Source organism: Corvus moneduloides, chromosome 3 (assembly GCF_009650955.1).
Source record: "Corvus moneduloides isolate bCorMon1 chromosome 3, bCorMon1.pri, whole genome shotgun sequence".
Classification (NCBI taxonomy): domain Eukaryota; kingdom Metazoa; phylum Chordata; class Aves; order Passeriformes; family Corvidae; genus Corvus; species Corvus moneduloides.
Window position 1 is genome coordinate 67,651,158 of NC_045478.1, and position 17,603 is coordinate 67,668,760.

General features: G+C 38.9%; 1 protein-coding gene across 1 annotated transcript in view; it reads left to right on the forward strand.

Moving 5' to 3' along the window:
* The window catches only part of MAP3K5 (mitogen-activated protein kinase kinase kinase 5), a 100,349-nt gene that overhangs the window by 21,690 nt on the left and 61,056 nt on the right, over nt 1-17,603 (forward strand). Inside the window, exons 2-3 of the mRNA XM_032102068.1 lie at nt 7,589-7,728; nt 10,403-10,426. Coding sequence (XP_031957959.1) covers nt 7,589-7,728; nt 10,403-10,426 — 164 coding nt within the window. The remainder of the gene's footprint in view (nt 1-7,588; nt 7,729-10,402; nt 10,427-17,603) is intronic.

Consider the following 17,603-nt stretch of genomic DNA (forward strand, 5'->3'; position numbering starts at 1 on the left):
GTACTAGGGAGCCTGTTTCACTAGGATTGATACAGATGCAGTGAGCCTGAACATATTGAGGTTATTTTTAAATAAATGGCTCTTTGTTTGCTTGTCATCTTTTATTCTTGCCTAATGCTGAGTTCCTCCCACATGCATCAAGCCGAGAGTGGGTTTTTTGAATTATTGGGGGTTGGAATCATGTGATAACATTACAATCCTGTTTTGGGCCAAGAAAGAGTGGATTTTTTGAATCTCAAGCTTTCTTCTTTTTTCTTTTTCTTCATCTGGAAGCCTTTCTATATTGTTTCAATTGTCTTCAGATCATTGACACAGTGATTTAGGTTTTGGTGTGTAGTTTGATGTGTTAATTCCTACACAACCCTTTATTGTTTGTCATCTACATCTTCCTGTCTCATTCCTTTTCCAACATCTGTTATAACTTTCTTTGTGTTACCAGTTCATTGCCAGCTTCTGCTGTTTTACTTTGGTAATTGCCTTTGGCTTATCTCCCATCAGCTTTTTATTACAGAAGCAAGAGGTTCTTTCCCCTTTGCATCTTTGAAGCATAGTGCAGACAAAAAGGCCAGAGTTTCACTTGGGGGATCTTGGTCTAGAATACTGTTGTTGTAAAAAAAAAAGTAGCTTGTTTTTCTCTCCTCCTTGCTTTGATGGTTCTACCTGGTGAAGTCTCACATCTGATTTTGTGAGAATGATCTGAGCCATTTAGCTATAAAAGTTGCCAGGAATAAATTTGCACGAGTTTTACTAAGGAGCACCTCGACGTATTGTGGGACAGGGCGCAAGTTTTGCAATGTGATAACAGATCATGACCAATCAGTTAAACATTTGGGGGGAGTGCTCCAGGACATTTGGATTTGTAGATTATGAACTTTCTTGTGATTTCTGGTTTAAATTTATACAGGCACAGCTTATATTTGCTCTTGCACATTGTCATCCTTTTACTTAAGTAGTTCCTCTTTCTTACCCTAACTAGAAAGAAATAAAAAACTAATAATGATTTAAAAAGAAGAAAGATTGCTTTTATGTGATTAGATAGTTTATTTTTGTTATTGAGCAGTCTCCTAGAGACCTAAATTGAGTCACATACTCAATTTACAATCTATCAGTATGGCTATAGATGCCTAATGTCATGAGGTAGATTGTGTGAGTGTGCTTTTATTTATTTTCTGTATTGTTCCTCAAGGAACTTTTCTTCCTGTGGTACTATATATGGGGTTCCTGAACAAGTGGGTGTTGCACCCATGTCTGTATGGAGGATTGAAATTTACTTACCCATTGGAACAATATGTGACTCTCAGGCAGAGGTAAGTAGGTACTCAGTTGCATCCCTGCAGATATTGTGGTGTCTGGTGCCTTCTTAGTGATTGTGTGGGTGGAAAGTGAGATCATCTAACTGATCCAGGAGTCAACTGATCCTGCACACACACCCCACCCCTCCAAGCAAACAGATAGACTGAGTTGTCTCACTGGGTATTGACCACACTAGATCTGATACAAACGTGGAAGAGGGTCAGAACCACCCCTAACAGTAACAACTGTTTGATGAGTTTATCTGAAGTGAAATCATACCTTTTTGCTTGTGAGTCTAGGTGTAGAAATTCACTTTGAAATTCAAAAGCAGCTCAACTCAGTTTAGCTATTCAAGGAACAGTGGACTCTTAATACCAGCATGAAGGCAAAATACTTGGATACTATTGTATCCAAAGGAAACTTGATGCTTTTTGGCCAAGTATTAAGTGTTCCGATTATTTCTAGCTCTACTTTGTGTTATGCAGCATCTGGGAAGGGACCAGCCACCAGACAGCTGGGTTTGTGTTGTATCTGCTGGGAATTTGTGCTCAGAAATTCCCTTTTGAGTAGGTTGCAGGACAGGCTCTGATCTGTACTTCATTGATGCTGGATCTCTGCTTCCATTGCATAAAAATTAGAGTGCTTAAGACAGGATTACTGTAAGATTCCTAAGTCATAGTGCTTTTCACTAGACAAGAACTAGCTCATGTCCATCACATGTTTTTGTCTTGGTGCCCTTAAGCCTACTTCGAACATCAGTTCAAGCTTCTACAAATACCCTGCTTTTCCTCTAGTATATGACATACTTAACTTACCTGTACCATCATTACCTGTTTTTCCTTCCCCATATTCAAGCCTCAGACACCCTTATAAAGTCTGAGGTTTTTTTGGTTAGTGTCTCCCAACAGACTGGCTTGGCTGGACTGGTTTCCTGGGAGCCATTCACCTGTGTTTAGGTATTTTCACCTCAGTGCCTCCCATCATTTGTTTCCGGACTTGGAGCCGTATGAGACACTCTTGACAGGAAATGTCTGGTTCCAGTGCTGTTGACAAGTCAGTGGCACTGTGGTTTGCACAGTTGAACCAGAAATACCAATCTGTACTGACGTGCTGGGATCGCCAAAGCAGGTTTCCCACCTCATGCAGGCAGTCCCTGATAAACAGGAAGATATCTATGCCAAGCACAGAGAATCATACAGAATTTGAAGTAGATAAGGATATTCCTTGCTTGTTTCTGAGAGTTTGCCCAATAGTAAGTGTCATCATATTGTTATTCTAAGGCTGAACAGAGCTGCTACTGCAATACGAAATATGTTTGGTGTTCAGACTTGCACCAAAACAAATTTTGCCCTCCTTTCTTTTCTTCTGTATCTCTGTCAGAACAGCATCTTACTCTTTTAACCCTCAAGTGGAAAAGAACACAAAATCCTGGTCTGTCTCAGAAGTTGCCATTATCATCATTCCTTTTCCCCTGATTAATTGTGGGACAATGAATGCAAGGCAATGATCACATGTTTAATACCAATTAATCAGAAGATAATAGCAAACATAAACATTCGTTGTTGTATAGCTGCTCTGTTTGTATTCATTGTTTTTCCTGGCAGCACTGTAGTAAGCAGGTAGTATCAAAAAGTAGGGCGTACGTATCTGGTATCTCAGAGCACTTGTTTAAACATTCTTCTTTGCCCTGTTACATTTAAAATAATGACTAGGAGATGGACTTTGACCGCTGCATTTCATTTATCACTGTCTTGGTGACTAAAGGCATGGCTAATAGCCAAGAGCAAAGGGCTCTATATCCACTAATGGACACTTACTGGGTTTTGGCCGTGTTAATGTGTATACCCTTGAGTTTTTACCATTTCTTAAGACAAGTGAATTAGAGATTTTGTATGTAAGGTTCTCAGTCTTTGCACAGACAGCTTAAAGAGAATAAAGTGGATTTACATCTCAAGTAAGAATGACTGGTAAGATGGTTTTAATATATGCCAAACTTCACAGAGATGTGTACTTTTTCCAGTACTCAGGCAAAAAGGGTCAAATGAGTTGCCTCCAATTCCAATCCATGAATCTTGTTTCCCAGGGTAATAAGAAGCCAGTTACTCTGCAGTGATATTTTGTTCTCTTGAATGTGTGACAGTGTGTTTCAAGCTATTGTTGGTGTGGATGTTAGTTAGCCTAATAACATGGATTGTGATGGCTGGGTGGGTGTTGGTGTGTCTGCAGCTCACTGTGTGGTTACTCAGCTAATGTGTACATCGGCAGCTTCATTAGAAGCAATTTGGCTGCTGTCAGCAGGCAGGCAGAGCTCAGGGTGATTTAGGATATGCACACTAAACTGCCTCCTGCTGTATTTGTGCTGGTTTTGCTACCTAGGCCTGAGTGAATTAAGCTCTAGTCTTGTGTTCATGATACATTTGTCTTGTCTAGTTAGGCATACCAGTTGTTGAAGGAGATGGGAGAGAAGGTTGTGATTAGACTTAACGTTATTGCTCATAAACTATCAAGAGACAATAATTTGCTGCAAGACTTACTGTAAGACTTTCTGTAATGTCAAAGATGATTAGAAGAGGTAAAAACTGTTCTATCCCTGTTTTCTTTAGTATCAGCGATCTGTCACCTGGTCTACTTTCATGAGATAGAGTAACTTTTATCCTGTACTTTGGTCTTGGGCACAGAACTAAATTTCACTTTCTTGTAACTTGTGAGGTTGCAAGAATTGCAGTTCTTGCACTTTTCGGTCTTTTCTTAGTGTTTTATGAAGTATGCTTCCATACCCACCCTACTCATTAGTCTCTGGAGCATGAACGGACTTTCTTTGCTGCAACGCTGAAGGTATGCAAGAGTGTTTGAAGTGAATTGTCAGTTCCTGGTCTTCAGAGTGCTTCATCCTGAGGGCTGAGGTGTTGAGAGAGCTCTACTCCGATTCTTGTGCTTGATCAGGTTTTTACTTGCCTTGAAACTCAAACCACAGATGTTTTGGTAAGGGGGTAGTTCCAGTATAACTGTAGAGCTGATTACTCCACCTTTATTGAAATACCATTTTGCCACTTACAAAACTGTGTTCTCCAATGAAACTTAGAAAACTTATCTTCTATTGCATGAGTATGTTTGAATTAATTTCATCTGGGAAAAATGAGAGTGAGAAGCAGATATACAGGATTCTGGCAGTTTATGTATCGATGACAAAACAGTTCTTTTGGGTTTAGCTAAACCCTGGCTCTTTCAAACTAGTGAGAATTTTGATATATGTATGTATACTTTTATGTAGATTTGTCTTTAAAACCATCAGTCTTGCTCATCTTTGCTAAACTTCTAATCATATTTTATGTAGCTGAATATAGTGTTTGTCTGTTTTGTGGTGTACTCAATGGTACATTTCAGGTGCTCTGTAGGAATCATTACCACTCCAGTTTCTCTGTGGTGGTTTTTTTTCTCTTTTTTTTTTTAATCCCAAATAAGCTTCCATTTGCTACACAGTATTTGACTTCTGCACTCCTGTCAAGTGCTCAGTATGCTGATCCCTCCTTTGGTCAGAGGAGTTTCTCTCCCGATGTTGTGAAAGAAGATAGAAACAGGTCTGTCAGAAGAGCTGATTTAGGATGTTTTTTATTTGGATTGACAGCTGATCCCAAAAGTGCACATACCTTTTGTGGCTTGTTGGAATTGCAGGTAAGGTTTGGGTTGTTCCCCTTGGAAATTGTGATACAAGCCCTGAGGCCTAACCCGAACTTGAGAAATCTGGGCTGTGTCATGAGTCTTTATCTTGAAATACATAACTGCTAGAGTGAGCAGGAAAGCTTCACAGAAGATGAACCTGTTCTAAGGAAGACACTGCTTTATCTATCAAATGAGATTATCCAGTAGACCTGGATTTCATAGAAGTCTTGACATGCTAAGGAAAGAAATCCTCTTTAGTTACATAAGAAATAGAAATATCGCAAAAGATTTTATGCCAGTATCTTGGTGTAATTTTTCATACAAATATTTCTTTACCTGTGGTCCTTCCCTCCTCTGCATAAGTAACTCAAGGTTTTTGTATGGTTTGGGGTTTATTTTATTTTATTATTCTGTGATAGGGATGGTACAGGACCCAAGAATGTTTCCTACAGTGTGGCCCTGAGTCAGACTCTGTTCAATGGATTTGGCCAGCTTGACAGTAGTATATATACACACATCATTTTTTTTGAGTTCCTCTTTCCTTCTTCATGATCCTAGGAACTTGCCATTTTAACATAGGATTTCTCAAGTGTTTTTTGTAATATGGCTTTGATCAGGCTCCATCTAAAGTAATATTTCTCTTTTAATCTTAGTTTTGCAACTCTAGTGAGAGCACATTATCTTGCAAGATTGCAGAATTAAGTCATGGCAAGTTGCGCAAATTTTCCTCCTGCTTGGTGTTAACAGATATAGACCATAGATTTAGAGTTGCTCAAGGTTAGACTTCTATGTGAATAAGAGCAGTTAAAAATATAACTTGTGTTATGGCAACTTTTGGAAGCAAAACAAAGCCTAATCTCACCCAAAATATAGTGGTGTACTGTCATTCTTGTTTGGCTTTTGTGATGCTTCAGTTTCCTAAAATTAAAGGAAGTGAGTTTATGTGTAGTCTTAGCAGTGCACTGCCTTTTTTACTTCAATCAAATTTGATGGAATCCATACTGCAAATATTTTTGTGAAATTGGACAGAGGGGGTTGCTTAGAACACAAATTATGAATCTTTTAGAAAACATAATTTAATACTAGATTTTTAAGTGTGAAAAAATATCCTTTTTGTACCATATTAGTCTCCTCTCTTTTAATCTTGTTTCTTGAAGAGCCTAAGCTTGTATAGGCAAATGTTTGCTCTTTCCCCTGTATGTATCTATCCTTCCTTCATGTTTTTAAATAATTTATAAGCCTGTAGGCCAGTTACAGAAAAACATTACTGAAGAGTAGATGTCTCAAAGGTACTAGTTTTCAACAAGTTGGAGAGACAATGCTTCCCCATTTGAGAGCAGGGCCACAAGGGTTATCTTTTATTTAATATCTTCATTTCAATTTTGATGATCTAAGTAAACAGGTGAGGTGGAAAGTTGTGGTTAGAGGTAGAATCTCTTACTAGATTAATTAGAGTAGAGAAACTTGAGGGTACATAAGCTTTTTCCCTGCAGAGCTTGTCTTGCTATCTGTATTTTCAGTCATGAAAGCATCCAAAGGAAGGGAAAAGCACAGAGGTATACTGGAAACCAGGCTGCTTTTATTGTCCTACTCTTAACAGAAGCATGTTTCTCTGGGTTGGGTTTGGTTTTCTGTTTTTTGGTTTTTTATGAAAGATAAGAAAAAAATTAATTGGGTGAAAAGACAGAAAGGTGTTTGTGGAAGAGGTAGAGATGTGTCAGTTTTCTTGCTTTGCTCTCTTGATTCTACTAGACTTCTGCACTGGAAATATGCTGCCTGGTATAACAGAAATCTTACGAAGAGCAGAAATAATTAATTGCCTTTTGTTATATTTTGATATTGGTGTGAACTTGGCCAATAGAATCACATAGTTTAAGAGAAATTGTGGACTACATTCCTTGTTCTGTAAGCATTTGTACATGTGCTTGATTTTATTTCTGCAGGTAAAATTTATTATGAACAGAATTCTCTGCACAGTAAAGTTTTTACTTATATGGGGATTTCTTTGGCTTTACATATTCACTTCCTTGTTGCTTCTCTGCATCTGTACCTTGTCCTTTTCTCATTCTCTCTCTCATCTTTCTATATTAATCAAAATAGATCTGAATGGTATTTATACTGCAACATTACCTTTCAGTTTGTTTTCTTCCAAAGTTCTAGTACAGAATCTATACAGTATGTTCTGCAGTGATGTACATAGTTTACATGAATTTTTGTTGCAACTTGCACAGAGGGTAAAAACACATCAAATGTAATTTTTTCCTTTATTTTTACCAAAGGTTATCGGTCACCATGTATAGATTTACCAAGCGGATTTTATTCCTCAAGACAGCAAATGAAATTTTTTCCTTTTCTTGATTAGTGGTTTATCTCTTCTTACTGTTTTAAGGTCTCACTTAAAGAAAAAAATAGAGGAGTAATAGTGGAATACAAAAAAGCTAAACCACATCCTGCTGACTATATTTAAAATTCAGGCATAATAGCTAAAATGGGGAAATCCCTCTATATCTCTTATTTCCTACTTAAAGCCAGGTCTTCTTATCAGACTAAACTGTGTGAAGAAACATGACATAGAAGTACTTGACTGTCAGAAATGTGTAGCATTGACAATAATGTTTTTCATTTCTTTCTGCAGATATTGCTGTTGTAGAGATGAGTGACGCTTTCCGTCAACCTTCCCTGTTCTACCACCTGGGAGTCAGGGAGAGCTTCAGCATGGCTAACAACATTATCCTCTACTGTGACACAAATGCAGAGTCTCTGCAGTCACTGAAGGTAGCTCTGGGTGGAAAAAGGGGGTTGGGGGGAAAGTGACAGCTAGTCTAACACTTGAAATAGTTTCTCTCTGTAAGAAATATGCATACCACTTGTGGTCCAGATCAGAAGAGCAAAAATGTTCTGAGGCCTGGCAAAGTTGTCTACAATGCAATGCTGTAAAACTCAGTTTAGTTTTCTAAAGAGAAAGATTTAGGTTACTTGATCACAGTCAGTTAAATACCTAGGTGTTAAGTGGCTGTTTATGGAAACAGAAGTTTGGCAAATCTGAGATGAGAAACTAAATTCATGACTTTGTCATTCAAGGGAATTACTGGTGTTTGTTACAGTAATAAAGATCCTGTGAGAGTGGTAGTGTGTAGGCAGCAAAATACTCCTTGGGTTTTAGCTTTTGTCTAAATTAGCAGTTTTCTGCCAAAACTTACGGGACCTCCAGATACCCTCTGCTAAGTCTTGCTGAGTTGCAGCTGTTTGCATCAGGTACCTGCAAGATTGCTGTGCTGGAGATTACCAGCAGTGTAATGGAATCAGTAAAAACAAAACTCATGCCTCAGTGCACAGTATGGTACTTTGGTTTAAGGCAAGAGGGTGTTTTAAGATAATCCATGGAGCTGTGAGTTATGTCAGTCAAGGACCTGATACTTGCTTCCTACTGCAACTATCCGAAAGGTTTAGTAACTTCCATGATGGGAAAGGATAGACAACTTGGATGGCAGTCTTTTCAATTACTTCCCCTCTCTCAGATGCATTGGCTTTGCTCAGGAGGTGTTTTATGCTCTTGTGCTTCCCTTCTAGGCTTTGCTGAGAAGCAGCATTTACAATGAGCAGCTTGGTGAGTCAGACTGCAGTCTGGGCACCACCACCTCTCAGGAAGGGCTTGCTTCCACTGCTTCTGGCAAGTGCAGGCTATTTGGTTTTGATTCTGTCCCCTTTTTTTTAGGTTGGCCCTATATTTGGGAGGGACATGCTTAGTAACTCAGTGTCTTCTCCCTGCTTTTCCCTTCAGATTTTCTCAGCTAACTGGACCACTTGCAATCCAATTATTTCCTTTCTTTTTGCACACAAAAGAGTATACAGATAAAAGCCCTAAAAATAATGCTAATGATAAAAGATGTATCTGGGAATTGAATTCAATTGTGTAAGTACAGTGATCTACAGTATAAGCAGAGCAGAATTTCACTGTACTGGGCAAAGAGCCAAATACCCAACTCCCACTGAAGAATCACTTGGGATGAGGCACCAGGCTACTAGTTTAGAGGCTGGACTTTGAGTCACATGCTGGATTCCCACTGGCATCAGTGGAAGCCCAGCTCTGTGCAGGGAGGCTTGGATGTCACAGTTGCTACCAATACTCTGCTGACTGAAAGACTCCCTTCAGTTTCCTTTAGCTTTGAACTGGGCCTGTGTTTCTGCTCTTGACAGTCTGTAGGAAAGCCATCAAAGAGCGAGACCCTTTCCATACTATTTAGTAACTGCCTAAAAAAAGTAGCTATCGGCATGCTGGGACACCTTCTGCGGCAGCGTTTGTTCCTGTATTTGTTACAGCCAGCAGATAAGAGTAGAAGCAATGCAGGAAAGCATGTGCAGTTTTAATCTTGTATAGAAGGGGGGAATTCAAAAACTGAAAATGAAGGAAATACAGAACTGCAGCATGTGATTCAGTCAGGGCATAAAGCAATGTAAGTAAGCTTTTGATGGTGAAATGTTCTGTATGAACCTTCAGGCCAGGCTGGGCAGGGCTTTGATCAACCTGATCTAGTCAAAGATGTCCCTGTCCATGCTGGGGGTTTTGACCAGACATTTATGACCCGCGCTTGGAAAGCTAGGAACAGTCATGTGTGAAGCAAGCCCTCTCAACAGGGAGAAGAGCAGTTTTATCGAAGCCTGACTTAAGCAACATGGAAAGTATGAGGTGCCTTGGTTTGACGCTGTGTTTGTTTTTAATGCTGTTGTGCTGGTGAAGCTGCTCACCAGTCCCAGAGGCAGAGGCATAGCTATCTGATAAATCTGTTATGGTTATTGATTTCTGGGATCAGAACTGGCTGACAAATCTTGCTGGAAGCAAGATCATTGTTCAGAAGTGGTTTACACATGCACTGTACCACCTGGATTAGTGTGCAGGAATCAGCTCTTTCCATCTGTGTATGCTTCTAATTCTCTGAAAATCCACACTGAAAATGTGAAGATGTGGTTTTTGCATCTGATTATTAGAGCCAAGTGAATTTCAAGCAGTTTTGGAATATTTTAAAACCTCATATGAATACTGCTTTTACTATTCTTTTTGGTTGCTTCTCCTGGTAGCAAAATGCTACTTACTATATTTGACTTTTCAAATATGAATAGGTGTTTATTAATAGAAAACTTCTGGACATCATGCCTCTAGGCAAATTTATAAATGGAGGGACATCTATGTATGTGTATATATGTATATACACGTGCAGACAGTATGTACGCTCTTATGTATGTATAAGTTGTATGTATCTACTTGGTTCCATAGTAATTTTGTCCCTCCTGAGACAATATCTCATTTATGTTGATTTGACAGGCATAGAAAACATCTCTAAACCAACCTTTTCTTATCATGTGTGCAAACAATATTAGAAAGTCATACTGATCAGATGTCTTTCCTAGTGCTATCAACATTATTTTCTTTTTTTTTTCTTTTTTATTTCAGGAAATTATCTGCCAGAAGAATAATGTAAGTATGATGTATGGATTTCAGTTGAATTATAAACATTCCAAACTTACGTTTCATTTAATGTTGTTTATATTCTGTTTTCCACTTGAATCATTTAGCACTCTCCTACTGTATTTTTACAGAGTTAGATGCAGAATTCTGGAAATTCTAGCAGCAAGTCTGTGTAGATCACTTGGTTGCTAGGTACCAGGCTCACTTCTTACCTTGCCTCTATCTATCAGTGGTATTTTCTCTGCTGCCTTTACTTGTCTGTCATTATTTCACATCCATTTGCATTTGTCATTTTGATTATCTTTTTTTTCCTGTTGCGTTTTTCTGCACAGTGTTCTTTAGTGTTTTTTTAAAAAAACTCTATTAGAAAGTAGAGTCATTTGGAAACTGTTGCTCATTTTAGAAACCCATGGCTACAGCTCTGAAAAAAAAAAGTATGTATATATGTATGTATCTATGTGTATATATATATGTATGTATATATATGTGTATATATATGTATATGTATAAAATATTTATAAAGAGAGGGAGTGTGTGTATTTATTTCTAGAAGTTGAGTCCTGGAGCCTGTTAGTCCAAGTGCAGTGCAGATCCCGGTGGTCTGTCTGACTGCCAGTCATTAAACTGGAGGTTTCTGCACCTTGGCACCCCTTTGGTTTCTGAGGTTGACCTTGCAACTCTCCCTTCTCTTTTTTACTCCCAAGTTCAAAGGAGGCAGACTTGTCGCTGGGAGAGCACTGCTTTTTCAATGTGGTTTGTCTGGAGCAGCAGGGCCAGTCATCTCAGAATATATATCTGGCACGCTGAGTTGTTCTTGGCTTCTCTTTGTGACTTACTGGTAGCCACATTTGCTAATATATAATTTCATAGAGGTTAGTCAGTGCTGTGCTGATATCCTGAGGTGCTATGTGCATGCTGTACAATTCCACATATTTGAATAAAATTTTCTAAGGGGCAGATAAGTATTTCATTTCAGAAATTGGCCAGGTTTTATTTTCCACAGTGCCATGAAAACTGCAGCATTCCTGATTTTACTTCTTTATTTAACAGTGAATTCATGGATTAAGTAATTACTTCTGCCACTATGAAATATGTCTCTCTGAAAAAGATGCAGTCTTTCTTTTTCTCTGCATGGAGTTTCTAAAGATGGCTTCAAAACCAGTGTGCGCTTTGGTCTAATGCTGCAATTTAAATTGCAGACTTTTTTTTTTGTTAAAATACCAAAAAAGCGAAGAGGTTTTCCTATAGAGTTTCTGTATAGCTGTTAACCAAAAAAGTGCTTTTCAGAGACTCACAGAAGGCTGTAAAAGATGTGCTAGACTAGAAATCTCTCGCCTGTCTCTAATGAAAGTGGGGGAAATGATCAGTTAGGCCTTTTACATAAAATGAAAGAGAACAGTAAGGCCTTTTTTGTAAATGAATGTATTACATTCTGTGTTTTTGTTCTGATGGCCTAGGACCTAGGGAAAATGATGTGTGACTAATGTAATGATCCTGGGAGGGTAGGGGGAAGAGCTCTCTTAGCAGGAAATCAGCAGGAGATGACTGGTACAATAGAATAAAGGGAAGATGTCATCTTGTCCTGCTTTTAAATGACAGTCCCCAAAGCTCAAGGAGAGGTATGATAACTTGGCCTTCGTCTGTTTCAGAAAGGATTGTTCTGTTTTCCATTTAAATTTGGATAGGTTACTGTGACACTGTCATTTATCACTTTTAGAAATGTTTCAGTGTATGCCAGAAAAAGAATGTGTTCCTTGAAAGTCTCAGATGTTTTCAAGCACACCCACATAACATCTTTTCTGGGAGGAAGTATTTTCCCTGGGATTAGAACAGGGAAGTCAGTGAAATGGATTTAGCAGCTCTGTAACTGATTTTGTCTCCTTTTTCCTCATTTTTTCGTCATGATGTCAGCCAAATTACCTGGAAGCAGACTTTTCACAACGTTGGTGCATGCCTAACTATTGAATATAATACCTGCTTCATAAAAATCATGTTTCTTCATAAGTTATAAGATTCTTGGGTAAATGGGTGCGACAGAGGTTCTGTTCTTGAGAAGCCATGACTCTGATGCCCACCTTTAACAAAAACAGTCATGAGACATTACTATTATGAAAAAAAATGAAATTCACATATGGATAAACAAGGAGTTCTGTCTTGCTGTTCTAGAACATGTTTTTTAATAGCATGCAAACATCAGCCATATCAGGACCGTGGTATCCTTGGCACCAGGAGATTAAAAAGGTTCCAAAACAAGTGTCTCTGTGTGTGTGTGTGTATCTATATATATCTGCCTAACTGAAATGCCTTGTGTTTGCTTTTCCTAAACCTTGTATCCCTAAAAAGAAGTGGGATTAAAAAAAAAAATCTATTGCCAACTGTTTTGTTCTTCTGACTGGATATTTGTATTTCCTAGTATTAGTCAATACAATGTTGCATAGCTAGGATAAGCTGCCTGGAGCCTGTCTGGGCAGAGCAGTACAAGACAACATTGGCTCATTTCCTGTTATATGTGGTTTTATATCTATTTAGTTGGACCTTTTCCAAATGTTCCAGTAATACCAAAACCATACATTTTTACAGGGAGTGATACCTTAACATGAGGTACTTACTTTGCTGGTTGAAAGCTCAAGTTTAATTTTTGCTGTTATCTGATTTTTGAGGTCAATCAAGCAGCAGAGGCATTCTAGAAATTACTAGTAAAGAGTTTCAGTCATGAGATGTAGCTATAAAGGTTATGGTTCATGACTGTACCTTGCTAGATTTAGCTAACCAGTTTTTATTTCATCATAATTCTCCACGGTTTAAATTTTACCAGCTTTGGAGGAAAGTTGCAGATCTATTCAATTTTTTAAAAATTTGTCTTCGTGCTGAATCTGATTGTTTAATGTGCATGTATTCTACATGAGGTTTGCAACCCACTGCCATAAGTTACACCTTGACACAGTGCACACCTTTCAGTTCAGGCTGCTTGCTTACACCAGGTTGGAGGAGTGGATAGCCTCGGGAGCTGCCTGGGGTGTGAGATTGCAGTGCAGCTAGTGGCCTGATCAGGAGGGCCCTTGGAGGCAATGGGAATTGTTCTCTTGGGCAGCTGACTTGCAGGTGTTAGCGATTAAACAACAGGGTTAGTGTTGTATGGCCGGGCACCCTTAGTAGTGTTTTGCTTTTCTAACACTTGAAGGGATGAGACTGTAGTGATAGGACAAAGGGCAATGGCTTCAAGCTCAAAGAGGGTAGGTTTAGATTAGGTATTAGGAAGAAATGATGTACTGTGAGGGTGCTGGGGCACTGGAGCAGGTTTCCCAGAGAAGCTATGGATGCCCCATCCCTGGAAGGGTTCAAAGCCAGGTTGAATGGGGCTCTGAGCAACCCGGTCTAGTGGAAAGTGCCCCTGGCCACAACACAGGGGTTGGAACTGGAGGACCTTTAAGGTCCCTTCCAACCCAAACCATTCTATGGCTCTATGACTGTAATTTTTACTGGTATTCCATAGCCTTTCCTAACTGCCTCTTGTTTAAGATGTAGCTTGGGAGACAGTTCGGTGTAGCGCTCCTTCAATGTGAGTGGAAGACCTCAACCAGTTCTGAAATCCTCAGCGCAAGAGAGACATGCAGCTCCTGGAGCAGGTCCAGCAGAGGGCAACAAAGATGATGAAAGGTCTAGAGCATCTCTTACAAGGAAATGCTGAGGGAGCTGGGCCTATTCAGCCTCTAGAAGAGACAACTGAGAGGGGACCTCATCCATGTCTTTAAGTGTCTGAAGGGTGGGTGCCGAGAAGATGGAGCCAGGCTCTTCTCAGTGGTGCCAAGGACTAGGGCAAGACACAATGGGTAGACACTGACACACAGGAAATTCCATCTGAATAGGAGGAAGAATTTCTTTACTGTGCAAGCGACCAAGCATCAGAACAGATTGCTCAGAGAGGTTGTGGAGTCTTCCTGATTGGAGATATTCCAGAACTGTCTGGACACAATCCCATGCCATGCACTCTAGGATGACCTTGCTTGAGTGGGGAGGTTGGAGCAGATGACCCACTGTGGTATCTTCCAATCTGACCCATTCTGTGACTCTGGATGAGGCATTCCAGAGGCATCTGCAAGCTCAGGATCTCTGTATAGCTGCTGCTAAAAGACTGTAGTGAAGGGTGTGTTTAGCTGTTGGTTTCTTTCACCATGGAAATAGGGGTAAATATTTTTAGTACTCTTCATCCAGCCAACCAGAGATTTGTGGCCAGTTTGATTTTTGATATCCAAGTATGCAAAAATGCTATGTAGCCTTCAGTAAATATTCTGTTGAAAATGATAACTGTGGTATTTATTATTGCTTGTTCTTTAATTTTTTGAATTCTTGACTACTATATTTGACACATGCTTTCCTAGGAAAAAGTTGGTAACTTCTTTTCCTGTGCGAATATGATGAAAGGACCATATAGGCTGTAAGCTGATTTTTAACAAGCATTTAGGATGTAGCATGGCTGCAATAGAATGCAATTGCTGGGTGTATAAGGAAAGAATATCTTCTCAAAGTAAAGGGGAAGTATTTGATAGAGTAGATCCCATCTCTGTGCTTCAGTTCATCTGAGGCATGAGGCTTACTTAAGTTCCTTTTCAAATCAGTAGTAAGGCTATCATTCATGTGAGTGGGATTTAAAATAAACCAAAACCGAGTCTGTATTCATTAAAACATCAGCACATGTTGATTTACTGTGTGTTTGGGGGATGGAGGGAATAGATTTAATAACTTGGTTTATGATTTTGCCATCTGCTCCACGTAAGACCATGCGCAGTCGAAGAATTACCTTAAAAATTTCACCAGAAGAATTGAAATAAAAGCAGATATTTGTCAAAAGGACGAGTGGGAGAAATAGAAAAAAGCTCTCTTAATTAGAGGAGTGTCAGCAGGAAGAACTGTTCCTACTGTGAAAGATACTGACTATTTTTATTACTTCGGCTGATTTTTTTTTCTTTTTTTAAAGTTACATTGGATGCTGACCTGAAGCTTTGGCAAGTAGATGGGATTCTGCTAGATTCTACCATCCATGGCTAAAGTATCATGGTTTTGCTTTGGGGGATCTTTGCTTTCTTTGACACTTGTCTTTGAAGGCAGTTTTCCTGTTTGTGGATATTTGACTGTTAAATGATCCCAGGAGAGCAGTGTTAGTATAGAGCCTTAGGGAATTGAAAGGACTGTGCATCACTGACTCCCTGGGATTTTTCAGAGTTTTTCCCTTCTTTTTGAAGAAAAAGTCAAGATACAAGAATTAATTGGCTAGAACTCAAATGTTCCTTTGTCTTTAGCACCATGTCTTTTTAATCTGTGCAACTTTCAGAAGAAGATCTTTTGTATTACATCAGATTAATTTTTGAGGGAGAGAATAGTGTTTATCTTATTTTCATGATATTTCTTTCTAAGATGTGGTCTCCCCATTCAAGTCTCAAAAAGCTGCCCTTTTCACAAGTAGGAGTTCTATAGTAGAGAGGGATATTGAAAGAAGGGCTGGTTTATATTCTTACTGTGAGCATTAAGTAAGTAATGCCTAAGTAAGTATACCCTATTAATTTTTATTATCTCTTGAATACAAATAGGTGCTATATTAATTTCTCTCAGAAGCTGAGAAAGGATATTGAAAAAGAAAGAGGTGGTTAATGCTCCAGTGACCACTAGGTCTAACTAGAAGCAGCCTTGTCTTAATTTCTGTAATTATAGAGCTATTAAGAATGATCTTACATCTGTATTTAACTGAAATTACTCACACTTTGGAATTGTTAGATTTGTCTTCAGTAATTGAGGAAGGGACATTAGAAAAATACAGAACAATTAAAAAATTTGCAAAAATTAATTACAGATTCTGTCACTTAATTGCAAGCGTTTTTGTGTACAGCTGGCACCAACCAGCACTTCTGCCTTCTGATTAGTCTGACTGATGGGAGGAAATGGGCTGACATGGACAGTCTGTCAGAAAATGACCTGATGTTGCCAGGTACTGAGTGTGGTGGCCCAAGGCCTTCAAAGATATGTATGTTTGTATTTCCCAGATAAAAGCAGTTCATCTGATCTGAGAGCTCAGGCCAGGATTACCTGTCTAATGTCCCGAGTTCTCATGCATCAGTCTGAACCACAGTAACTGTCATCAACTCTCTGTATGCACACCTTCCCAGCCCCGGGTGTTTTCAGTAATGCCTTTCAGCATACCACTCAGGTGCCCTGCAGTCCCTTTAGAACTTTCACTAGTGTAATTTGAGCTTTTGAACCTTAGATAATGAGGGCTTTATAAAGAAGGAGGATTGCAAAATGGAACTTGCAGCACCTCTTCTTGATTGAGGGGTCTATTCCCACCCACCTTTGAAGCCCCTGTATTCAAAGCATTTTTTTAAGTGGTATTGACATAACAGAATATTACAATTTTATTTAAGGTGCTACTCCTTCAAAAATATCCTGGTTTTATTGAAAGGTTCATTTCTGTTACTTTCATTATAAATGATGTGGTGAGTCACAAGAATGGATCAAAGTAAAACAATTTTGTCTTGTGTACTTAACAAACTTAGAATATGGAGTGAAGTCAGGGTTAGAAAAAATACCAGATTTTGTGGGATCAGAGTTGGAATGGAGTGTTACAGGGTAGATTTTAATAGAATAAATTAAATATATTTAAACTTCCAAGTCTAGTAATATGCACTAAGTCAAAATATAAAGCAATGTGTGAGCAGATGGGAAGTGTGTGTCAGAAAAACCACCTGATCCTTTCTGACTTAAGTTAGTGTAGATTATACTTTGACAAAAAAAGATGAGAAAGATAAGATATAAGTTACTGAGACAGGTTGCATCACCTGGAAATGAGGAAAGCACGCACTCTGCTTTGGGGAAAATGATTGAGAGTTGTCTGACATTTAGAATAGCTCCACAACTGCTTCCCACACAGCTTGGTCCTCTTGGGCTCCCACCCTAATCACAGCCCAAATGCAGTTAGAGTTGGGCTCTTTGCAATTAGGGTTTGTGACAGTGACACAATATGTTTCTCCACAGGAGGGGACTATAGACTTTGTTATACAAAAGCAGTCTCACCATCACTGTTATCTTTCTTCCACCACCTTTAGTAAATAATATATATCTTTTGATTATTTTCTTTTTTTTTTCTTTTGACGCTAGAGCTACTGCATGTCTGCCTTTGTTTAGCTGTTAAATATCT